The sequence below is a fragment of the Mastacembelus armatus genome, chromosome 10, assembly GCF_900324485.2.
Source record: "Mastacembelus armatus chromosome 10, fMasArm1.2, whole genome shotgun sequence".
NCBI classification, from domain to species: Eukaryota; Metazoa; Chordata; class Actinopteri; order Synbranchiformes; family Mastacembelidae; genus Mastacembelus; species Mastacembelus armatus.
The window spans coordinates 13681436-13706158 of NC_046642.1; the positions used below are offsets into that span (position 1 = coordinate 13681436).

General features: G+C 40.4%; 1 protein-coding gene across 1 annotated transcript; it reads left to right on the plus strand.

Annotated features, from left to right (window-relative positions):
- The first annotated feature begins 1118 nt into the window (after positions 1–1118).
- On the plus strand, positions 1119–24690 carry pdgfrb (platelet-derived growth factor receptor, beta polypeptide). The gene is made up of 23 exons (XM_026330305.2): positions 1119–1548; positions 10239–10313; positions 10690–10989; positions 11359–11616; positions 12284–12420; positions 12901–13066; positions 13886–14066; positions 14978–15093; positions 15314–15437; positions 15578–15786; positions 16267–16361; positions 16483–16615; positions 17283–17387; positions 17708–17818; positions 18541–18697; positions 18810–18976; positions 19450–19562; positions 19761–19883; positions 20040–20151; positions 20853–20952; positions 21044–21149; positions 21975–22261; positions 23152–24690. The coding sequence occupies exons 2-23, from the start codon at positions 10265–10267 to the stop codon at positions 23297–23299; spliced, it is 3297 nt and encodes a 1098-aa protein (XP_026186090.1). The 5' UTR covers positions 1119–1548; positions 10239–10264; the 3' UTR covers positions 23300–24690.
- Positions 24691–24723: the final 33 nt, after the last annotated feature.

Sequence of the window (24723 nt, forward strand, 5' to 3'; positions counted from 1 at the left end):
GCATTATTGTATGTTATCTCTTGTGTCTGCATTTTAATTGGCATCACAAGGACCAAAACATCCAAGATTAGATTCATGGGGTTAAAAATTGGTGGATTTGGAATAGATTTATTGCACAGAGGTGTTAATTACATGGATAGACTTATATAGATGTTAAGGTGGCACGGTTCTGTGTGGTGTTACTTCCCTCCTATCTAATAACCATGCCTTCGTTGGGTCTCTAATTACTGCTAGTAGGGCTTTTATATTTGCCCCCACAATTAGAGGAGAACATGGTTACTGTCCAATTTAGCCCCCCCCCGTCTGCCCTGAGCCCTTATTAGAGAGAAAAGCCCTTCGTCAGCTGCAGGGTTGTGATATGAATTTCAAGCCATTCACTCATATCCTGGGAAAGGATGAAATTAGGAAGAGAGCCAATATAGAAGACAGACGCTCTGAATGGTGTGTGTATGCACGTGTTTGAAAGAGAGACTGAAAGAGGAGAAAAGAAACAGACGGAGGCAAACAGAGGGAGGTGTTGGGTTATTTTCTGTGGGATATATGGAAATAAAAAAGGAAATTAAAAAGAAAGCTGGAACAGAGGTTCACTCAAGCTAAAACTATCCTGTCTTTAACTTCCTTTACACCTGATTCCAGCAGTGTGATTGTGTAACTGAGGTTATTTTGCTGAGAAGCTGAGACTTCCATGTTTGTTTCCAAAGCAGGTCACCATGAGCTCTGCCAAAAACTTCTTTTTTTCCAGTCTGGACCTCTCACTCACTCTCTCTCTCTCTCTCCTCCTCTCTCTCTCTTCCTTTTTATTGTGTTTGTTGTTTTATGGAGGGGTTAGATGCGGTCCAGATTGCTGTTGCCAATAGAGACCGACTCAGTTCACCTCCAGTTTCTCGCCACTCCATTCATAAACAAATCACTCCAGCTTGGGAGCTCTGAGCTGGTACCTAAGAACAACAAGCAGAATTCGATCTGTGTTTTGAAGTTTTCTCCCTGTGCCTTTTCTTTTACTCACTTCACTCCTTTTTTTTTTTTTTTTTTTTTTTTTTAAAAACATCCCTCTCTTGCTTTTTGCTCAACTCCCCTTCAGTATTCCCTCCCTCCTCTTCCTCTCTGCTCACTCACAGCTTCAGCAGGGCCGGACCGCTGACACTCGCCCCTTGTGATCCTGTCGGGGAAGGAGTGTGTATGTGTGTGTGCAATTCTCCATAGGGAACAATTTTTTTTTTAAATGTAGCGCACACTTAGGGAGCGGTGGGCAGTCTTTCTCAGAGTGTGAGAGAGGAGAGAGAGGAGACCCCCATGGTGCTGTGATTTGACTAAACAAACAGACGGCCTCAGAGCGGTACCTCCTCCAACGGACTCCTGGGACAGCAGAGATTAACCTCAGACTATGAACATCTGAGGGATCTATACCTCTGAAGCAGCCAGCCCCTGTAGAGACAACCAGCTGGAACTCTTTCCTCTGATTTCAGAAGGAGGAAACCAACTGCTGGCCAGCAACCTCTGTGGACACAGTGGGAAGATCTGTCTGTGTCTTCTAGGATCACTCTGAAGGTAAGAGGTCTTCTTCCTTCTCTGTCATGGTCAAGGATTCTAGTTTTATTCACGGCAGCTTTTGGCCGAAGTGAAGATGTACTGTATAAAGCTGTACAAATTCTCTAATCCTCAGTGGGACACATGCAGAATTTCATAGCTGTCTGTGTCAGAGAGGATGCACTTCATCCTTACAAGGCTGTTAAACCAAACTGACTGTAGGTTTCTTTAATTTACTCTGATAAAAGGATTTGATTTAATACCTGAAGACACAATAATGTCTGGTTTTAACACTGAAGCCAGTTTTGCTGATGTGATGTTCCCAGTTAATGACGATGTGCCTCTGTTGGTGGTATTTGTTCCTCACATGTTTTGAATGTGTACCCAACAGGAATTACAATGTCAGAGAGTGTAAGTAGCCTGTTCAAATACCAGCATGGTCATGGCTTGCACCTCTGTACATAGACACCTTTTCACTCTTTGCATAGTGCAACTTTAACAATGTTTGTCTTCTCACTGAGAGAACCAGTTTGGCGAGGGATCCCGGGGTCCCACACACTGAGCTTTATAGTACAAGCTGTTTGTATGTGCTCCACTTTGTGCTTCACTGCTAAAGGACTTGTTTTTACAGCCCTCTTCAGTCACCCTGAGTGAACCGACGGTCCTCGCCGCTAAAAACCACCCTTTTTTTTTTTCTTCCCCTGCGAATGACCCTAACAGAATCAATCTTCTCTGCATAGCTACGTAGAGAAGCTAATTGAAAAGCCATGGCCGTGCAGTGATAGCAGACCTGTCGCCAGCATCCTCTTTAGCAGCGATGGATTATGTTTTAGAGATAACACACACCAGTTTGAATTTATTGTTTTATGCCCTAGTCTTTCTTTTTTTCTAATGTGAATTCAGTTTTTCAGTTTGTTGAATCATCTCCTCGCCCTTCATCGCAAGAGAAGGTTTTACTACATGGAATGAGTTACTTCATAGTAATGTTATTTCACTGTGGCGGAGACACATGTGGCATGCCTGTGTTTTCACTCCAATCCTCCATATGTTAAGCACCTGAAAGCTTTCCCATTTCCTTGCCATGTATGGCTACTGTGTTGGTTGGCTTAACTGCACATATTTCTTCGGTTTACAGATGATCTTTTTGATATGAGAGCATCTGAATTAACATCAATGTTGGCATGTGTTGTTGTGTCTGCCGCTCATACTCATCTACTGTCAGGAGTTTCCTTTTGAAGTTTTTTGATCTTCTCTGGCCCTGTGGATATTTTGGTCCGGGCATTTTCTTGTACTGTTATTGCAGATGAGCTGTCAGAAAATCGCATTCATGTCATACTTTTACCGTCAACAGCAATAGATTGCGTTGCATTCATTTCATAGTTTTACCATCTGGATGTTTCTAGTGGAAGGTTTTACAGCACTCGTGGTAGATTCACTTTGACAAATTGTTATAGCACAGGTTTTAAAAACATAATGACGTTTCATTTATCTCTTAACCAGCGGGGATTTTTCACCCCATGCGTCAGGGTGCTGGTATGTACTGCAGCAGAGCTCTTCTCCCCAGGCCTGATGCAGCACGGCCCAGTTGACTCTGTTCTCCCGGCCCAGACTTAATCCTTCACCATCAGCTGTTTCCTCCTCTCCGGACTCCCTGCATGCCAGCCGCTCTGAGAAAATGTGCTTCACATTATGACCATGCAGAAAACATGCCAGGAGTCTGATTCAGCTCACATATGCTCCATAGCACCGATATGTAACAGTTCAGATCAGCAGCAAGTTTGGAAACACACTGATCCCAGTCTGTCCTCTTCTGTGTTTTATCATCAGTGAGGTGAACACACAGCTGCCTTTGGAGACAAATATGACATTCTTTATATCAGGATTGAATATACAGTAAAAAAAAAAAAAAAAAGTTTTTTTGAGCCATCAGTCACCTTAGGCCATGATGATTTTTTATGCTTATTGATGAGCATGTGTTTTATGTTTAAATAATTTAAATGTAGCAGCCTCTGACTCATTCAGAGTGATCACTTACTGTCTGATTCATTGTCATGTTTTGGAAATGAGCTGTTGCTTCTTTGTAAGGTTCATGCCCTTCGTCGCTTCGTTAATGTTATGCTTATACACTATACTTGAGCCATATAGTTTTAATGAAGAGCGCTAAGTGGCACTGCTAAACAGCATCCTGCATGGCTGTCCATCCATCTGGCCTCCCCCTCATTCCCTTCTTCTTCCCCTCCCACCCACGCACACAGTGCTGACAGGCAGCTGCATCTCATCTTCAGCCATAGAGCACAGCCACTCGTGCAGCACGGCTCCTCGTGGAAATGGCTTTTTTAATATTTGTAATACCAGACTTTAAGGAAATCAGCCTAAAAATGCAAAGAAAGGTGTCATTTTCGCACATGTAGCAGAGAAGCTATCTAAACACATGGTTAAATAGGCCAGCAATGTAAAAAACACTGTGAATACTGTTTTACATTGTATTTTTTGCTCTGTAGTATTATAACTTTACTTGAGCAAATCTGAATCCATCTTCCAACCCTGTATAACTATAATAGAATGATTTTATAACCTTCTCTCTTAATTTACTTCTTAAGGAAAAATAGAGATTTTCCGTAGGAAGTTTTAGTCTCCATCACATTCTTTTACAGCACCACACTTTCTCTCCAGGGTTTGTGCTTTAGTCCAACAAAAACATGCTGAAATTGGTGATATAGTGCAGCTAGACTGGAGGACAAAGAAAAAAAGCATGTTGCTTTTGCAAGATAATGGAAAATGGAGACTTATTTGGATTTCTCTGTTTTAGAAAACAATACTTTTTTCTACAAATGTTAAAACGTAACTCTATTTAAAAGATATTTTAGCAAGCATGCAAAAACTGCACAAATACTAAAAATGCTGTAATTATCATCCAGATTGATCCTTGATCTCTGGAACTGTTATCCTTCCTTTTAGTTTTATTGTTTTTAGGGAAATGAGAGAAGATTAAAGCCAATCTGTCCTAATAGTGTTCAGCTGTTTCTGCTTCTATTTTTTTTTTTTTTTTTTTTTGTTTTGGGTGTGGGTGTGTTAGAGTCGAGGGAATTGGAAGTGTGTGTAGGCATCCTCAGTTTCTCACAGAGCAGGTTATATCCACAAGCGTTCATGAGATGGTCGGTGTGCAGGAAAAAAGCTGGGGTGGGTCGGACCATAGAAGAAAAACCTGGGAGGATGTAGTGCAGCTTATAGCAGCAAATATATCTGATATCCCTGAATTATCTATGAGCAGAAACACATTGCATCGGCTCAGACTAGGGAAAAACACACAAAATTGCAGCCTAAGTAGCAGCATCCAAAAGATTTACTGCTCAAGAAAATGGGAAAAATTGACATGACTTCAATACAACAACAACTATTCATGACAACTGCTTTAGTTTTTGCTATCTTTTCTTTCATTTACGTTGCCAAATGAGTAGAAAATTAGATCATTAAACCGATATCAAACACTAGCCACATCTAAGGCTATCATTCTACAACCACTGGTTTTACCCAGAAGCCCTTCACATCCCCCTTCCACTACTACAAACAGCATTTACAACCCTGTTTGAAAGCGCGCAAACCAAAATCCACAGTTTTCCAAACATGTGTTGCCTCAGCATGAGTACAGGGTCATTTTGGTTGCTGAGGAAAGACCTCACAATCACTGTGAAAACAAAACCAGAGAGAAATTTCTGAACAGGAATAACAGTAGGGGGATTTTTTTTTTTCTTTATTACAGCAGAATTTGATAATGCAAATACTGCAAATTCGAGATGGCTTCAGCGAAGCTTCAAGTTCTTAGCTTACAGGAAACAAGCTGCTTTTTTGCCGATACTGAAAATTTGAAAGTCTCCTGTCCAGCTGTGTTAATGCAAAATCTAGCTGGGCTTCAAAGTAAGTCAGCCAGAAATCTCGACAAACTGTTTCTGTCAGCCAAATCACAATAACCTCTCTCCACCCTCAGTCTGCCCCAAAACATAGTTACTCAACACAAAGTTTCTAGAGTGGTGAAATGCAGTATGCAGGGTGTTTTTGTGATTGCGTGTATAAATATCCTACATATGTTGTTTGACAGTGAATTAGTGTCCTACTTTAAATTTGCCTACAGGAATATATCTGCTAAAATAAACACTTTTTAAAATTTTACAATAAATCAAATAAAGACATGTAATGCAAAGGGGGCACACACGTAGTGACAAACACACAAGAGATTATTGCTCAGCCCTGTGGTTGACCTCAGCTCTCCAGAACATTTTAGTGGCTCAAAACTCATTGTGTTGTTGTTCTGCACCATAACTTTATTGTTTTCATCAGTGTTGTTTTCAAAAAAAAAAAAAAAAAAATCACTGCATGCTACCTGCTCATAATCACTCTGCTCTAGTAATATAGAGTAAGTGTATTAATCATGTTGAGGGATGATGGGTTTGCCTGGGCAGGGTAAACAGTGTATTGTGGGTCTTGTGTGCAGCACCAGAAGGTCTTCCTCAAAGGGGTTAGTCTGTCCAAGACAAGTGATAAAAATGGAGGTTTGTTTTAACAAAGACACACTGGGTCATTTTCTTCCCACAGACCTCGCCAGATTCCCGCCATTTAGAGACATCTCACAAAAGCTGACATCCTTCTAAAACACGAAACTAAAAAAAGATCAATATGGCACACACAGTTATTTTGCGCTGTAGCTGTTCCCGTGCCATGATTTAGTACATGTCCTAATAAAGTGATAAGTGGTGTCGGTGATAGCTCGTATTCTGTCTTTTCTGAAGTTTTAATTGTTTGCATTGGAAAGAAGTGACTTTAAATTTAAGATGTTTGTTTTGTAGATCACAACTTCCTGTATAGTTCAGCAGAGTAAACATCACTGTCTGTGATGTAAGACTGTATGTGTGCTCCCTCTGCTGTCCCACTCTGTCCTTTGATGTGGTATTTCCCATAAACTGTTTTCTGTATGTCTGCGTGCTCCCTTTGGTGTTTTTTTCCACTGTCTGGTGCTCTCTGTGGTGTGTCAATACTTTGTCATGCTTTGTTGTTGGTCTGATTGGTCTGCTCTTGCAGGGTGATTGGTTTTTTGTTGTTTTTTTTTTTTTGCTGATTTGTTTTTCTCTTTCTATTCTCCGTGTTCTTGTTTTTCTCGTTTGTGATTATGAGTTTACATTTTTTTGGGCTTTGCAGTCTGTTATTTAAAGCACTTCTTCTCTTGGTAGAAGTTTCATTATGTGCAACTGGTCAGCTACTCATTGTGGCATCTCTTATATTCATGAGTATTTGGTTAGTGGTTGTGTTGGTTTGCTGTGTCATTGATGCATCACTTGCTTACACCCACACAAGGACAGAAAATTTCCCTGTTCAGGAAGCCAGAGCTCTCCAGCTGCACCTGGGGGAGCTTTTTGGACATCTTTCTCTCTTTTGTTACATTTGCTCTTTTTTTCCCCCCCTTTTTCCATGTATAACCTTCCCCCCCCTTGGGACATACTCAAGCAAACACTTGACTGCGAATGTGGCTCAGAAAGCAGTTCCCACCTCATCGAGGGCTGCTTCATCACTGCCAGATGTTTAAATAAAACATGCAGCTACAGTATATATAGATAATCCCAGAAGTGGCATTACAGGCTGCTGAGGGACTTGAGTTTGCACGCTCGAGTCGTATCCTCAGGCTGTGCGTGGGCCGCGTGCATCCCGCTGAGGTTGATTTTAGCATTCTTCCTCAAAAGCTGGTGACACTCTGAGTGTAGCCGGGTTGTTTATGAAAACCGGGAAGGGTCAATCAGGCACCTAATTCCCAGCATCTGTGGGAAAACTCTTATGATGGGATAGCAGTTTATCCCTTACAGTGATTATTGTGCCATCACTTACATAAACACTTTTTTTTTTCCAGACCCCTGCAATTATTGTGGGACTGCAGTATTCCATTTCAATGATTTAAAAGACAATAATAAACATCTGGGTTAGAAAAATATTTTGCAGCTCCACAAAGTCATCCTAATGGCCAGATCTCATCCTAAGACTGAGAACCACTTGACTCAACTTGATATTGTGGATGTTTCTTACAGTAAGTGGTTTTGAACACCACTCCATACTGTCTCTATGGTTCAAACAAAGAGCAATGTTGTGGTTGTGGGGGTCAAACTGCTACCAAGTGTTTTTCTATGAAGCGGGAAAGAGTCTTCTGCCAAACATTCTTGTCAGATTGACTTGTGCCCTGATCTTTTAAACGCTTCATAACGTTGTTTGGTCGCTTCTTGCACTGGGACAGAAATTGGCATGAAAACAGGGAAATTTTTGACAGCACTCAGAATTACCCCTAAGTGTCCCCTCACACCAAGACTCCTATTTTGATGTTACTGTTTCTGCTTTCTGAAGCAGGCTCCTGGCTCCTTTTGGTCCTCTGATCCTCCTTCGCTCATCCCATTATGAGGGTCAGATTCCTTTTGAGTCTCTTACTGCCCGTCTGTCAACAAAAAACCTCATCATGTTGCAGTAGCCAAACATTATTTTTCCTTCTTTTTCAAAGACCCAGAAATGAAATTTGCACACACCTAGATTTTTATTCAACAAAGAATGTTTTCTAATGTAAATTCACATCCTGCAGTTGCTCTAGTACCAGTTTTTGTATTTTCTTTTAGCAGTGGCCAAACACATTCAGATCTGTTAGTTCTCATGCTGCCAAGTGACACATATCCTTGGCGTCACTGTTTTTGGCTGTTGTCCCTCAAAGTCACCATCACTGACACTGAGGTTACTTGTACCCGTAATCGCTGATGTATGGCTTCCTCAGTGGACGGTCACTTGTTGCTGTTTGCTGGGGCCCCGGGGGAAGAGGTGACCCCTCCGCTCCCGCCGACATCATCAGCAGGGTCCCCAGTGTATCAGTGGTCCTGGGAAAGTTTTAGAGCAATACTGTGGGAATGTGAACTATACATGGACACCAGTGACAGAAAGGGGAACAGTGGGGAGAGGGCTATGTATGTGTGCGTGTTTGCATGTGGAGATAGTGTGTGGAAGGTGATGGAGGGGGGTTGCGGTGTGATAGAACGTGTGTCTGTGTGTTTAGTGGGAGTTTTTGCATTATGCTGGCATGCAGCGGGGCATTATGTGCCAACAAGATTCTTTAGACATGCGTGTGTGACATGGAAAAGTCTTTTTCTCTCTGCCTCTCTTCACCCCCTTTTCCCTTTTTATTAGAAACAGAAGGCGGGGGAGGAAATGGACCAGTCATGTTTTGAAAGCAACTCAAGAGCTTTTCGTTTTGGGAACGGAAGTGCCAAAGGCAGTTAATTTAGGGAGACAACGTGTATCTGGTTTGAGTAACAGGCTTTGGGTTAGTCATGGAACGTTTTGTAACTCGCCACCACTGCCAAATTGATCCAGCCCATTTTCTCCTCTTAACACCAGGATACACAGCAATAAAACAAGTTCAGTAATTTTGGCACATTTTCATAGATCCTCATAGGAGTGAAGTGGCCAAACATCTTCAATTATTAAATTACAAAGTTCTCTGAAGTTAAAGAGCACATAGCGAAATCTAATCTTCAAACCACATGTTGAGTTACACAATGCATATAGAGAATTCACCCTCTTAAAATAGAGATTGTAAAATTGGATTGCATTATCAAGTTAGTGGGGTAGCATACATTTCACAATTTTTCCACTGGCTCCGTCCTTCGCTTCCTCCTCCACCCTCGCTCTTCCCAAGGCTCACTCTTCCGCCCTCTCTCTCTTTCCCACCCTCTCGCAAACAGGCCTGTGATCCATTCTTAACTGTTTCCAGACATCTGTGTGCTGCAGGCCCTAACCCCCCCATCCCAAACATATCAACAAACCACTCGTCCCCTGCTCAATCTTTTCCTCCACCCTCTTACTCTGCAGTCAAATTACTGATAGAACATTTTAAAGGCTTGTCTAGTGGCTAAAGTTGGTAGTGGGAGGCTCATAAGGATTTGCTACCTTCGATATCAATACCTGCTGAATTAATTTTGTGATGTTACATTGGTCTGAAACGTGATATCCCATTAGCATCACAAAACCATAGCGACCCCCCAAACTCACTCCTGTGTCAGCAGCTTGTGCAAATGCCTTCATTTTTACTTTTGTTTACACCAAAACCAATTAATGGCTCAGCATGGCACCAGAATAGCTTGGACGCATTGCATTGTTGCCAGCGAGCGTGTTACAAAGCCGCACACAGTGACCCGTTTGTTAGTGGGCAGAATGCTGGTGAACCAGGAACACAAAGAGCCAGACATTGTCGCTCTGTCCGGGTGCAGTGAGGCATCAAATACCTCCAGAGTGAACAGCATCTGCACCTCAGATTCTGTGTACAAGCCAGAAACCATTTGAAAAAAAAAAAAAAAAGCATCTTGACTATAAATGATATGCTTTTTGGGTTTTTTTAAATTTTTTTTTCCTTTTTGTATGACTAGGGCATAGTTTTGTGTCGTTTCAATGATTGGAAGCAGATTGTTTTGACATGCAATGTGATTTAATTCTCGCTTAACCTGACCTGCTGGGTATTCTGAGGTCAGGATTCAATCCATTTTGATATAAGGACTGTCTCCCATGGACAGGACATTGGAGTTTTGTGCTGATTAGGCTGGTGTCAAACTAGGTGCTCCAGCTGGTTTGTTTATTTTGGCGGATTTTTATTTTTATCTGGACTTTAAACAAAAAATGTCATCCTATTTTTTTTCTTTCAGAACGAAGTGGATTGAGGGCTTCCACCATGAGGAGGGTGATGGCACCCATGTTCCACCTGACAGTCACAGTGACAGGTCAGAACTCACTTTCAAACAATGAAAATCTGTAAACAAGTGATTTTGCAGGGAAGTGAAGAGTGTGACACATTTGAAAAAGTATATAAAGTATTTAACATCTAATTAAAATCACACTGCTAAACTTTTTTTTAAGATGCCTCTTATTAGTTTCCCAGCCTGTGACATACTTTTAGAGTAAATGCAACAAAGGAATTCAAAATGACCTCTCATCTTAAATACATACTATATATACACAATTATTCTGACATATATCTTTTCCAGACAACTCATATCCTTCATCTAATAAAGATAAAACTGGTCTGATTTAACCTTTGACCTCATGCTTCTGTCTTCCTGACCTCCAACCTGACCTTTTACCATGTTGCATCAACAGCTCTCCTGTGTATCTGCACTGAGATGTGTTGCCTGGAGATCACACCTGAGCACAAAGAGTTCATCCTGGACCAGGGCTCTTCTCTCAACCTTACCTGCTCCGGCTCTGGAAATGTGACCTGGGAGTTTAAAATGGGTGACCAACCATTCTTCCAAGTCCAAAATGATTGTCTGAGCAACCAAATTGACGCCTCATCATGTGTTCTGACCTTGTGGAACGTGAGCTGGAGTGACACCGGGGTATATCAGTGCACTGACAGTCACACTGGAGAAACTAAAGAGCTAGCAGTGTTTGTCCCAGGTGAGCTCTGGTTTGCGTGCCCTTCATTTAAAAAGCTGCAAGACATAAACATCGAAATTTAAATGGACTTGCTGTTTAGCCCCATACTATATAATAATTCTCTGCAAGTACTGAGAATGTAGTATGTTAATTGTATGAATTTAAATTTACTCAAAACGTTGCTCTAGATGGTCACGAAAATCAAAAAGAACAAAATAAATTGTGGTATTACTCAGCTGCTAAAAATGTTTTAAAACTGTGAATGGTGGTTAGCTCCAAAGAGGTCTTAGAAAACAAAAAATTAGCAATATTAATGGCAATAATAATAAAGTATAAAGAAATGTAAACAGTGAACAAAATCAAACATGTCCACTGAACTCCCTGTTCCAGACCCTGATGTTTGGTTCATAGAGAGCTTCCATGGCATGGTCTCTAAGACCAGTGAGGAAAGCATCGTGCCCTGCATGGTCACCAACCCCAAGATCAATGTCACCCTGTATGAGGGGGTCAATCACTTGCCCGTCAGGGGGCTGTATGTTCCCAGTGAGGGGTACAAGGCACGACTGGACTACATCACCTACGTGTGTCGTGGAGAACTAAATGGGGAAGTGAAAGAGTCTCAAATATTCAGCGTCTACAGCATTACCGGTAGGTGTTCTGGTTGGAGAAGCAGCTCCTCCCAAATTAAAAAATCTGCTCATTATCACCTCACCCCCATGTGTACTGAAACTCCAGAGAAGCCACAAGCACACACTGAGCTGGCCCCTTTAATTTATTCTCAGCCTACACCCAAACTATTAAAGTTAATGAGCCTGTCTTTTTAAACTATTAATAAAAATGACAAAAAAAATGTCCATCACATTTGTACAAACAGCATAAGCAGCATAATTTCAAATTTTCTAGCCAAAACATCAGCACAAAAGTATAATTCGTTCCCATAATATCACTAATACTGTACTCACCTTACAAATTTCTAGTGGAAGAGTTGCAGCTGAGGAGATAATGAGGTAAACACTGTATTTTGGGACATTATTTATTTATTCTTTGGCTTGAGAGAACTTTACTGAAGAAACTGTTGGCAGATCATCTTACAGTTATGTGAACCTGTAAACTTCTGTTTGCTGAGATGGAGCAACAGGAGCCAGCTACGAAGATCAGTTTTGGCTAATATTAGGGAAATTGGACCAAAATACATATTTCATACAGGTTTATTTTTTAACAGTTTATTGATTACTTAGTCACGACCGTTCCACATATGTTTTTTATAAATCATATCACCACCTCTTCCTTCTCACCCCCATATTCTTCTTTCCAGTCCCAATAGCCGAGGCCATTGACCCCTACATCAATGTGTCAAAGTCCGTTCTGAAAAAGGGCGAACCGCTGACAGTAAACTGCACAGTGCACGGATTGGAGCTAGTGACTTTTCACTGGGATATTCCCAACAGCGAGGTGAGTGGGAGTGGAGCAGAACAAACGCTTTTATTCAGCTTTCCCTTCGTGATCACACTCGGGCCTCATGAACGAGCCCAAATTGCATCAAGATGTAGAGACACACCTCAGTTTTTATCCCCTGGGGAACTGTACTCAAAACACATGGTGTTTGTATTGTAGTATGTAGTTTGAAATGTGGAAACTTCAGCTATTGTTCATCTTCAACTGTAATTTGTTGGCAAACTTTCAGATATAGAGTTTTCCGAAAAAGTAAAATGTAAAATGAGTAATTTAAGGATGTAGCCTTACCCAGTTTTATGGGTGAATCTGTCATGTAGTTTTTGCTTAGGATCATGCAATGTTTCCCAACTTTTTCCAGTGTTTGGTACCTGGGGTTTATAAAATAACTAAACTCACGAAGCGTCACTCAAACTGTGATCATGGTTATTTTGATTATAAATGCCCCATTCGGATATCCATGTTGTTTCTGTCTCCAAGATTGTTAAAGTCGACATGCTGACAGACACCCTCACCAACACGGACGTGCGCTCCTACCTGATCTTCCCTCACGCCACAGTGGCCCATAGCGGAAACTATGTCTGCCATGTGCACGAGAACGTCCAAGACCAGACTGCCTCTGCCAGCATCAACATCACTGTGCTCGGTGAGACGGACCCACGCATTCACACATACGCATGCAAACTAAAACAAACTGATGTTGGGACAGATTATTATTGTGTTTCGCTGACTGCGAGATGACTGCTTATTATGTAAACCTTTGCAAGTCCAGGTGAAAGAGGTGCTTCTTTTAAAGGAAACAAAGATCAGTTCCATTTATTTCTGTTCAAAGTGTGAAATAAACTTTGACATGGTGTGGATGCCTTGAGTGGTACCTTGAAAAACAGAACCTCACACCTGGGAGCCAGTCTGAATTTAGACTTTTTTTAAAATAAATTTCACGTTCACAAGACGTTTTCCTTTGACCCGTTTTGACCCTTAACATACTGTAGGTCAGCATCTAAGCAACTAATTCAGTGGGTTGAGAGCCAATGAAAATAGAGTTCACCATACTGTAATTTTCTTTCTTACATTAAAGGTGTTTGGGTCTATGAATGCTTATTCTATCTGCAGTGAGGTGTGTTATGTTTATGAAATCCTTGAATAAGTTGAACCACCATACTCCTAGGAGACTAGGACGATTTAGTAGTGCTTCCTGGACATCTTAGTGGAAAAAACTGCTACTGTCTGACCACAGGAGTCAAGCAATGAACAGCAGTGGTACATTACACTGTCTCTAGCCTCTTGTCCAGTGAGGTAAAATACAAAAAGTTATTAAACACCTAAGAAATGTATAAAGTGTATAAATTTGTAGTTAATTAAAGGTTTTAAATTCAAAGCAAAAAGTATATTTTTATTCTTTTTGTCCGTATAATTAGTTGGTATTGATATGTAAAATATGTTGTTTTTTTTTTTTCTTCCTCAGAGCAAGGTTTTGTGGACGTGAAGCCTACTCACCAGCAAAACATTTCAGCCAGGTTGCAAGAGAACGTGGAGCTGAGAGTAGAGATTGAGGCCTACCCTCCCCCTCAGGTCAGCTGGAGCAAAGACGGCGCCACCATCAAGGGAGACAAAATCATCTCAGCTAGACAAGAGCAGGAGATCAGGTGAGACATCCAAGTACAATCTTTGACTGTCTTCCTATCCTAAAAAAAAAAAAAAAAGCTGTAAATACCATAATGGATTTGAACACCTCTTCGGCCTAGATACATTTAAGCAATTAGCACCAGACCTCCGTTAGGGCGAAAACCTCTAGAGGCATCTCGCCTGTGTCAGTCATCACCCTGATAAGGCCTCCACAGAGAGAAACACAATACCCTCTAGAGGGCAGGATTCCATCATTCATCACACAGGAACCATAAACACAAGATACCTGTCACAACTCACGAATGTCTGGGTGCCAAACAGAGTTTTAATTGCAAGATCATGTTTTCACATTTTTTTCAGCACATGTTGAAAATCAAGAAGATGAAGTGACATATTACCCATAAGCCCGAGTCTCTCCAGACCCTTCACCACAAACAAAGCAAAACATTTATGTGCTTAACTTAACCCCCACCCTAACAGTCATCTTTAACACTAAACAGACATATAGTGTTATACTTATAATATAACAAGGTGGTTGGATAAAAAAGGACACCAACACAAAAAATATGAATCAAAAAATAAAGTTGCAAAGATTATTTGATAATTAACAAATTCAGTTGATTTTAGACAGTCCATTTGTAAACAAATAGCAGGAGCTTATCAATTCCAGGCACATTCCCTGAAGGATATACTTAAGAAACACCCAGGCTCTTTATTATTTTTTGTTAAATATCCTACATCTAGTTCCCTGGAAATCTAGAAATTTCATCACCAAATCTGCAACACGTTAAATGCATGGAACATGAGCACAGTACATCCTCCAGTATCTTTATTGTACGACTCTCTCTCTCAATTGTACGAAGACTTTGGAAGCCTAAACACATGGAGGAAAACAGCAGTGAATCCTTTTGTGTATATTCTTCTACTTCAGGTACATCACTACTCTCACCTTGGTGAGGGTGAAGACAGAGCAGACAGGCCTCTACACTGTCCTTGTTTCCAATGGAGATGACTCAAAGGAAGTGACCTTTGACCTGGAGGTCCTAGGTGAGAGACTGTCTTAATAAATGTAATGTCACAGTATTCAGGGTGTATTTGTACACTTTCAGCCCTTAGGCCTCATTGTAGGTCTTGAAACTTACAGTAGACTAACTAAAGACTAACTAGACTAACTAAAAACAACCTTTTTGCACAGGAAATGTCAACGACAGACTCGTGTTGTTATTCATTTCAGTAATGATAAATGACCACTGCACTCCCTGTGTAGTTTCCTCTCAGATTAAAGACCTGACTGACCACCACCTCCCAGGGGGCAGACACTTGGTGACCTGTGTAGCTGAGGGGGTCCCAACCCCAACTATACAGTGGTACAGCTGTGACAGCATGCCCAAGTAGGTGAACTATTCACACAGTGAACACTAGGGGGGCTGTCAGTACACAAAACTTTGAAATTCTGTGCATCTAATTTGACTTTGCACCGCACTACTTTAACTGAAGTAACTCAAACCTCTGATCTCATGTCCTGCTGCAGGTGTAGCAACCAGACGCTTTGGAAGCGGCTGATACCTGAGCCAGATCAGCTAAACATTCAAACCAACGTGAACTACAGTGAGACCCGTAAAACCAGTCAGGTGTGGAGCCAAGTGACCTTCCACAAGCCCCAGCAGGTCACAGTTCGCTGTGAGACCAGCAACGAAGCCGGATCAGTCGACAGAAGAGACGTCAAACTGGTGTCCAGCCGTAGGTGTCATGTGAAGCATGTCCTATTGTTGTTTTTTTATATTTCCCAATAAGGCCGTGTCTAAAGGGGTGTTAAAACTATAAAACATGTATGTTTACTTACGAATGTGCAGTGTATCACTTCAGTGTAAAATAATTAAAACATAATAATAAAATACAGAACTCTCATATTTGGGCTAAACTAAACTAAAATGTGGTGGTCTGGCAAAAACACATCATTAATGTCTAAAAAGTTTATATTTCAGAGACAGAGTGTGTTTTGATGACAAGAAACAATTTTCTCTTTTAAAGCTTGAAATATCAGTCTAACTGTAACTTTATTTGGAAAAACCATATCAATATGTATATGAAGTGCAGTTGTGTGGGTTTTTCTCAGTTTCTCAGGACTATGTGTGTGTGTGTGTGAATTTCTTTCCTTAAATGTTTGAAATTACTACATTATCTTCATTCTAATGTTCTATATTGTTTTGCCTGTTGCAGCGCTGTTTTCCCAGGTGGCTGTACTGGCTGCTGTTTTAGCTCTAGTGGTCATCATTATCCTGTCTTTCATCATCCTCATCGCTGTGTGGAGAAAGGTAAGATGGACACATTCAGACGGGGCACAAGTGTTGTGTAATTACATAGAGAATGAAAATATGACCTGTGGAAGACGTTGTCTTGGTGAAGCAGTTTCTCTGTTTTTCTCTGTGTTCTCAGAAACCTCGCTATGAGATCAGGTGGAAGGTGATAGAGTCTGTGAGCCAGGATGGTCATGAGTATATCTATGTGGACCCCATCCACCTGCCTTATGACCTGGCCTGGGAAATGCCACGAGACAACCTGGTGCTGGGTGGGTCTTTAGACAGAAATGACACGGCTGATGATGTGAGGAGGTGTTGCTGATGTGAACCTGTGAAACACTGTATGTGGTAACAGCTGTGTGCATAGTAATCATGTTACAAAAAAAAAGACGCGCAGTACAACATAATTACATACATAAATACATGAACAAAAATAAATAAAACTTAATTAATGAATTTGATCAAAATTAAAGGTGTAGTGTGTAAAATGCAAAAAGATTTAGAGGCAGACCTTTAATCAGAAGTCTGCCTGTTGCTTAGTCAAGTGCAGACAAATTAGACTGCGTGTCTTGCCCGGTGACTTCAGTGCCGTGGGTGGTTTGGATGGTTTGAGTCATCTGGGGATAGTCGACACTAGAATACTAAATGAAGTTTGTGAACCTTTCCTCCTTGGACCTGATTCCACCTCATTTTTAAAGCTCCTTTTTAACTTTTGTGTCTGATGGCCTGCTGTTGGTAGTCAGTTTGACCTCTACTAAAGAAAAATAAACTTAACCATCTGTTTTAACCTGCTGTAAGACAATTACTAAGCTTACTTTCACTAGGAAGACAGTTGTTTAGGGTAATATTTTAATGAGCAGAAATGTCCACCCTGTCTGAGGTTGAATGTGTGGTCTATTCAGACTCTGTCCTACTAAACCCTTCTTTGTGTTTCAGGTCGGACTCTTGGATCAGGAGCCTTTGGCAGGGTGGTCGAGGCAACTGCTTATGGTCTCACTCATTCCCAGTCGAGAACAAAAGTGGCAGTAAAAATGCTGAAATGTAAGACACAATGTAAAAACACCGTAGAGCGCCATGTGTGTGCTTGTGTGAACAATGCAGGGACCACATTGGAGTCTATAGCTGTCAAATATTGTGGCACCAGTGCCATATTCATGTGAGCATGGAGAGAGCAGGCACCTGCTGAGCTTTAGTTTAGTTGCCAGCCTGGTTGGCGTTTCAGCCAACAGGTCACTGAGCAGTTTGGCAAGGACACAATGTGTCCTGGTCTCAGTAGCTTTAGTTCTCCTGTTCTCATATCTACCTCACACTGTCCTGCTTTTATATATTTCTCCCTTTTGTTTTGCGTTCTCTCCATCCAGCCACAGCCAGGAGGAGTGAGACTCAGGCCTTGATGTCGGAGCTGAAGATCATGAGCCACCTGGGTCCTCACCTCAACATCGTAAACTTACTAGGAGCTTGCACCAAACACGGTACGCATCTCAGCGAGCGCCACGATGTATGTACCCAAACACTAAGCCGAGGTGCTAATCTGACAACTTGTCGTCCACAGATATTCGTTTTGTTTATTTTTCACTGCAAACTCTTAGAGTAGATCTTCCATTACTGTGTCTTTAAAAGAAAAAAGGAAACTTGCAAAACAATGCTATGACATGTCAATGCCCTTGTTGGAAAGAAAATGATTTCCCTCATTTGTGGTTCATTGAGGTTAATGTCCGAAGTGTCCAAACTAAAAACTGGATAAATGTATTCACTTTACAGCTATAAAGGTCAGCATAGTGCATAATGAGATAAATACATGACAGGAAGTTTCTTTTTCTAATAACGTTTCCATTTCCAGTGTGTAGAAAAAAGAAAAATGAGTAGAATGGTCACAGCCCGCTTTATATGATTAAATAAAAATATGCCCCACACATCCTATTTGTACTTTCAGTGCATAAGAGAGGAAAACAAGTCATTTGTGATTTCATGCAAAGGGTGAAAACATATCATGTGGTTTCATAGTTTGCTGTAGTTGTGCACCACAGATGTAAACATGTTGTGTAAAAGCTGATAAGTTCTATTTCAATTACAAAATGCTTTTCCTTTCATGAAGTGTTAAGCAGCTGCCTGTACAACACCCAATTATATATGGTAATTTATTAATTAGTGTTTCTTGGTTTGCTGATCCCAATATGTGATTTTCACCAATCAGGCCCTCTGTACCTGGTGACAGAGTACTGTCGCTACGGTGACCTGGTGGACTACCTGCACAGGAACAAGCACACTTTCCTGCAGTACTACGCCGAGAAGAACCAAGACAGCGGCTGCCTCATCTCAGGAGGAAGCACTCCCCTCAGCCAGAGAAAAGGGTGAGAAAAACAAACTGTGGTGTCGCGTGCACAGTTACCATGAGGGTTCAATATCCTGAGTTATGTCCGTGAAGTGTGTTACATTTTTTTCTCTCTTCACATATACCTCCAGATATGTGTCCTTTGGAAGCGAGAGTGACGGAGGCTACATGGACATGAGTAAAGATGAGCCGTCAGTCTACGTGCCCATGCAGGAGCAGACAGACACCATCAAGTATGCAGACATCCAGCCCTCTCCTTACGAGTCGCAGTACCAGCAAGACATCTATCAGGAACAAGGTTTGATTTCAGCCATGCATGTGTCCGTGATGTTGTTAGTCTGTAGACCCTCTTGAGTATTGACAGTAATTTATTTTCCAATGTTTTGAATGAAATGAAGCAGGAAAATATTGAGCACGTTAAACACAGAAAACAAAACACAATATGATGTGGGGCCACTCAGTAACTAGTTGTCAGCTGCAGCCATAAATAGATGTAATTAAGTGTAAAAGGTTTCAGCGTCCAGTGGTCTTAAGGTTCATGTAGAGATGAATAGTTTTAGCCTCATGAATCAGTGATTGCAGTTTGCCTTTTGTTCAAAGCCCAGAGAATGTACAGAAATATGCTACAACAAATGAATGTCAGTCAGACCATGCAGTCACAGGACAGCTGGCGCTTCCCAACAATAACAAGACCATGACCACATCTTCTTTCATTAGGTGTTTCTCACCTCCTTATTTATGTTGAAAGTCTCACCTTGTCATCGTGTTCAGGTGGCAGCAGATTGGACCTGGTCATCAGTGACTCTCCCACTCTCACCTATGATGATCTTCTGGGCTTCAGTTACCAGGTGGCGAAGGGGATGGAGTTCCTCGCCTCTAAGAATGTAGGTGCAATACTCTTATGAACATGTAACATGTTTGTTCAAATTGTTCCAAAACTATGCACACACACACACACACACACATAAGCCTGGTTCATGTAGAGGAATAGTGATGCATTTTAAATATGTGATTTGTTTAGTCTCTAGAAATGTAGGATGTAAAAAAAAAACAAAAACCAATTCAATCTTATTTCACGACAGTGCGTCCACCGTGACCTCGCTGCCAGGAACGTGTTGATCTGTGAGGGGAAATTGGTGAAGATCTGTGACTTCGGTCTGGCCAGAGACATCATGCATGACTCTAACTACATCTCTAAAGGCAGCGTAAGTGGCATAGATAGATAGATAGATAGATAGATAGATAGATAGATAGATAGATAGTTACTGGAAAAGCATCTGTAAGTGAGTCCATGTTGCCTGTTTAACTTTTCTCAATAGGTCTTTATTTTCTCACATGGATTGCTTGTTTTTTTCATTCAGACCTTCCTGCCCCTGAAGTGGATGGCACCAGAAAGTATTTTCCATAATTTGTACACCACCCTGAGCGATGTGTGGTCATACGGCATTCTTCTTTGGGAGATTTTCACACTAGGTCAGTTCACACACACACACACACTTAAACAAATAACCATAAACACACAAAACGTCAGAATGAAAAATCAAAGCTGGTTTGTGTACGTGAAGATATGTATGCCTGAAGATATGGAAGAGTGTGCAAATTTCAAATTCCATGTCTGATTACATATCAGTTTGTTTGAAGACTCATGTGAGGTCTAAATCTTATTAGGGACAGTCAACCTTTGAAATTAGCGTTTCCTTGATCAGCATATTATGAGCGTTTCTTTTAATCCCCCTCTCCATGAGTTTTAGAAACTACCATGAAAGTAAAAGCATCAGTTTATAGCTTCTGCAGTGTAGGCCTGAGTGTTGGAAAACAAACTCACAATCCAGCCTCTGTAAGTGATAACCAAAGATTCTCTGTGCTTCACTACATCATTAGGACATCTATTGGACTTTTCAGACCCGTTTCCCTTACAAACATGGCTCAGGACAAACATTTCATTTCACAAGACGCGATTCAAATAATCAGTCAGTGTTGTTGTGTTATTCTAGGAAAATGATGAATAATGAATTTAATACGGGAAAAATGTTGTTGCTTAAGACAATATTATTCAGTGTGCAGACTTAGTTTATCTAGGTTAAATTTATTTGTGATTTAGATCTAGTTGAGATTCCTATGATGAATTTTGATTTCTAGGTTAGCTGTTGAATTCTTTGAAATGCTTTTTGCAGGAGGAACTCCCTACCCTGATTTGCCCATGAATGAGTTATTCTACAGCGCTTTGAAGAGAGGCTACCGAATGGCCAAACCAGCCCACGCCTTGGATGAAATGTGAGTCTCACCTTGCTGACTTGAAAATAAGTCTTCTTTGCTGACATATGGAACAAGACAAAAAACTAATTTTATGTTGTTTATATTCTAGCTATGATATTATGAGGAAGTGCTGGGATGAGAAGTTTGAGAAGAGGCCTGAGTTCTCCTTTCTGGTGCACAGTGTGGGGAATATGCTGACAGACAGTTATAAAAAGGTACTTTATTTATACATCGCCACTGGCTGCAGGCCGACTGAGCTCACTTATTTATGTTAAACTGTTAGTTTGGAGAACCCACAGCCTGTTCCTGATAGTCAAATGTTACTTTATGTTTGGACAAAATAATATAATCATTCACTCATTCACTCACTTATAGTCATCCTTTCTCTTTCTGGTTGGAGGCCTGGAAATCACACAGACACTTACAGATCTTACTCAACATGTACATTTACACAAGTATTGTACTGAAATGAAAGGTGGCAATTCTGGATAACAACTAATTAAATTTAATTTTGTGGTATTACTACTTTTACTTACCTTTTTATTTCCAGCACCGGTAGATGATGCTTTGCTCTATACATACCACCATTTTAGAGTGTGTGTGCGAAGTATAAATGTTGAAAAAGTGACTGAATAAATAAACACTTAAGTAAAAAAAAGGAAAAAAAAAGCTCAAATTTGAGATTTTAGAAACAGGAATTTTGGACAGAACACTTTCATGTTAATTCATGATCTCTCTTTCATGTTAATAAAACAGTAATATATTAAATAAAACCCAAAGCCTCGCAGGGACTGTGTGGAGTCTGTTTTGGAGCCATAATATACTGCAACAACATATTAACTTACTAAACTGTCCAGGTTTGTTCAGCAGAGACAAAAGCTTTTAAGATAATTACAGTTAATTTAATGGAAACACTAAATCACTAAATCACTCCTCTCTGACACTTAACTCTTTTCATCTGCACTGTTCTTCCAGCTCTACAGACAGTACCCTACTTTTTATTCCAATAAGATAACCAAACTATTGTTCCCTAACAACAGAGATACAACCAAGTCAGCGAGAACTTCATGAAGAGTGACCACCCGGCAGTTGCCCGCACCAAACCCCAGCTCACCTCGCCCTTTCCAATCGCCAACCCGGCATTTGGCTCTCCGATCACCTTGCCCTTCCCTGGGGTCCCCTACGACCAGAGCCTGAATCACGGAAGCCAGGCACAAGAGACAAACACAGAGGAAGTCGTACCGCCATACAACGAATACATAATTCCAATCCCTGACCCTAAGCCGGAGGATGTTTTCATTAATGCGCCATCGGAAAGCCCTGCAAGGTACAGAAATGCTGAAGATGCTGCAGATATGTTTCAAAGAAAGATGAGGGTATATTTGCTTAACAGAAGTAGTTTTTTTTTTTTTTCCCACCACACACCCACTCTCCAGATGTTGAGCTGAGACAATGGCTGCATTATGGAGGTGGACATGGAGACATGTTTTTATAGCATAGATAAACACGCAGCAAAGTTGACTGTAAAGCAGCAAAGTCAGTTTTAAAGGCCAAATAAATGTTTGACCATAGAAAATCCAGGTATATTCACATAGAAAATGAAAGAGTTGCCTTTTCATAACTTATCATTAACTAGGTTTCAGTTTCTGTTTTGTGTGCTGTAACCATCATTCAGTTTAGGAGTGATTCCAGATGTGTGTTTTGAATTTTGGCAATGGGGCGATTATTTTTGCTTACATTCAGATCTTTACTGTAACTGTTCCCTTTGTACGTTGTAGTTTGGGTTTGAGGACTCTGTTCATCTAGGATCTCTAACCGATGCCCACAAAGACCACCTGCATAGGCAGAGTAGTCCCAACGTCTAAATAAGAAAGATATAAATTATAGAAATGAAAACAATGCAATGTCTCTCAATGGTTTATATGTTGAGTTTTAGCTCTTCCAATAGGCCAGCTGATGTTATTTTTTAAGTTTATTTAGGATTTTAGGCAAATGCACCTTAACATTCTAAAAAAGTAGTGCCTCTTTTATCTTGCATCTGGCATTTAAAGCAAAATATGGACCATTTTTTGAAATATGATCAAAAGGTGGAAAATCTATTACCTCTGAAAGATTAAAAAACCTAGGAGGATCAGCACCACTGTTATGTTTTGCTCTGTAAGTCGTACGTGACTAAGAGCACAGTGTAAATTTGTGTTTTGTTTTTCCTGCACTTAGCTCTCTGGCTCTGGGGGAGGAGACTGACTCCATGTCTCAGGACACAGCTGAGACACTTCCAGAGGAGGACAGGGTGGAGGAGACCAGTGAAAGAGATGCTCTGCTGGGCTCTTCTGGGACACCTGAGGTAGAGGACAGTTTCCTGTAACCACATGTAGGAAACCTCACAAATCAGAGCCCATTTAAGGGGATTTGTTTTTTTTTTAATGCCTGAAAATGGGATTGTGACTAAACTAGAATGTAGCAAACTTGAGACTGAGAAGGCAATCTTTGCATTTCCACTGAGCACTCTAAAGGGTTTGCCCTTCTTTCAGTTTTTCTTTCACAATTAATACTGTGCCTGTGAAACTACAGTACAAAATCATTGTACTTATCGTAATATAAATATGGTACTCTCCTCACACTCCTATAGAATCAGTTTACAGTACGTAGAGATGCCAGAGACTTATAAGCCCTTAGGAGATGTTTGCTTTATTGTTTATCATTTATGGTTTAGACATATGTCCCCTTTTTGCTCATATCATGTTATGCCACATTTACTTTTCACCAGTGTAGACGTTTGAAAAGTAGGTGATTTTCAGTTGAAATATTATTGGGTATTACTAATATTACTTTAGGTACTAAAGCACCATAATACATGGGAAATGGGCTATGGAATTAAAAATTTTCTGTTGGATTTTCACCTGACTGTGTGTGACCAATAATAATCATAGTATGTAGTGTCATAATTTTCTAAAATGTTTCTCCCAGGATATGAATTGCAGACAAACACTGTTTTACTTTTAAGATTTGTCTTTTTTTTTTTTTTTTTTGTTAGTTTTATGTTTCTCATTTTTGGGGGGGGGGGAGAATTATATGAAATGTAGGTTATATATCATTTGTGAATTTTGTATAGCGACTTTTTTGAATACTTGTTTTATGTAGGCTTATTTCATAGAGTTGTGCCAGATTTGCACTTTATGTAGAAAAATGTGGATATTCATTGTGGAGATATGTATTTACACTCTGTGGGAGCTAGAAAGGCATAAGTAAGTCATCAAGAAAATTCATCAATCAAGAAATTTGTCCGTCGACTTAAATATGTGCCTTATTATGACACAGAGCTTCTGCGATAACAGATGAACTCAAGTGAAAATAATAAATACAGCATATCACTGCCTTAGCACAAGATTGGCACACATTAGTGCCGTTGTGTAGACTGATTTGTGTCTTGCTAATATGAAGGGCTACTGTACTCTAAGAAACATAGATAGCCATATGTGTACATGTAAAAATGATGCTTTTATTCTTCTGTTGCATTGTTTAACATCCACTTACACAATGTTTCAACATTCAGTATTTAGTCTTAACATTTAAAGCAGCACATTTTTTTCTATTTTCTGTAGCAGTCGTTACACAGTTTAAAATGCACAAAATCACTGTATCACATGCTATGGTACCAAAGCTCTTCTTAACGTTTACATATGTATTTTTTATATATGTGTCATTTTATATGTTGTAAATGTGACAATAAATGTGCATTACCGTAGTATTACTGGACACACAACTTTTTTTTATTGATGATGTGACTTT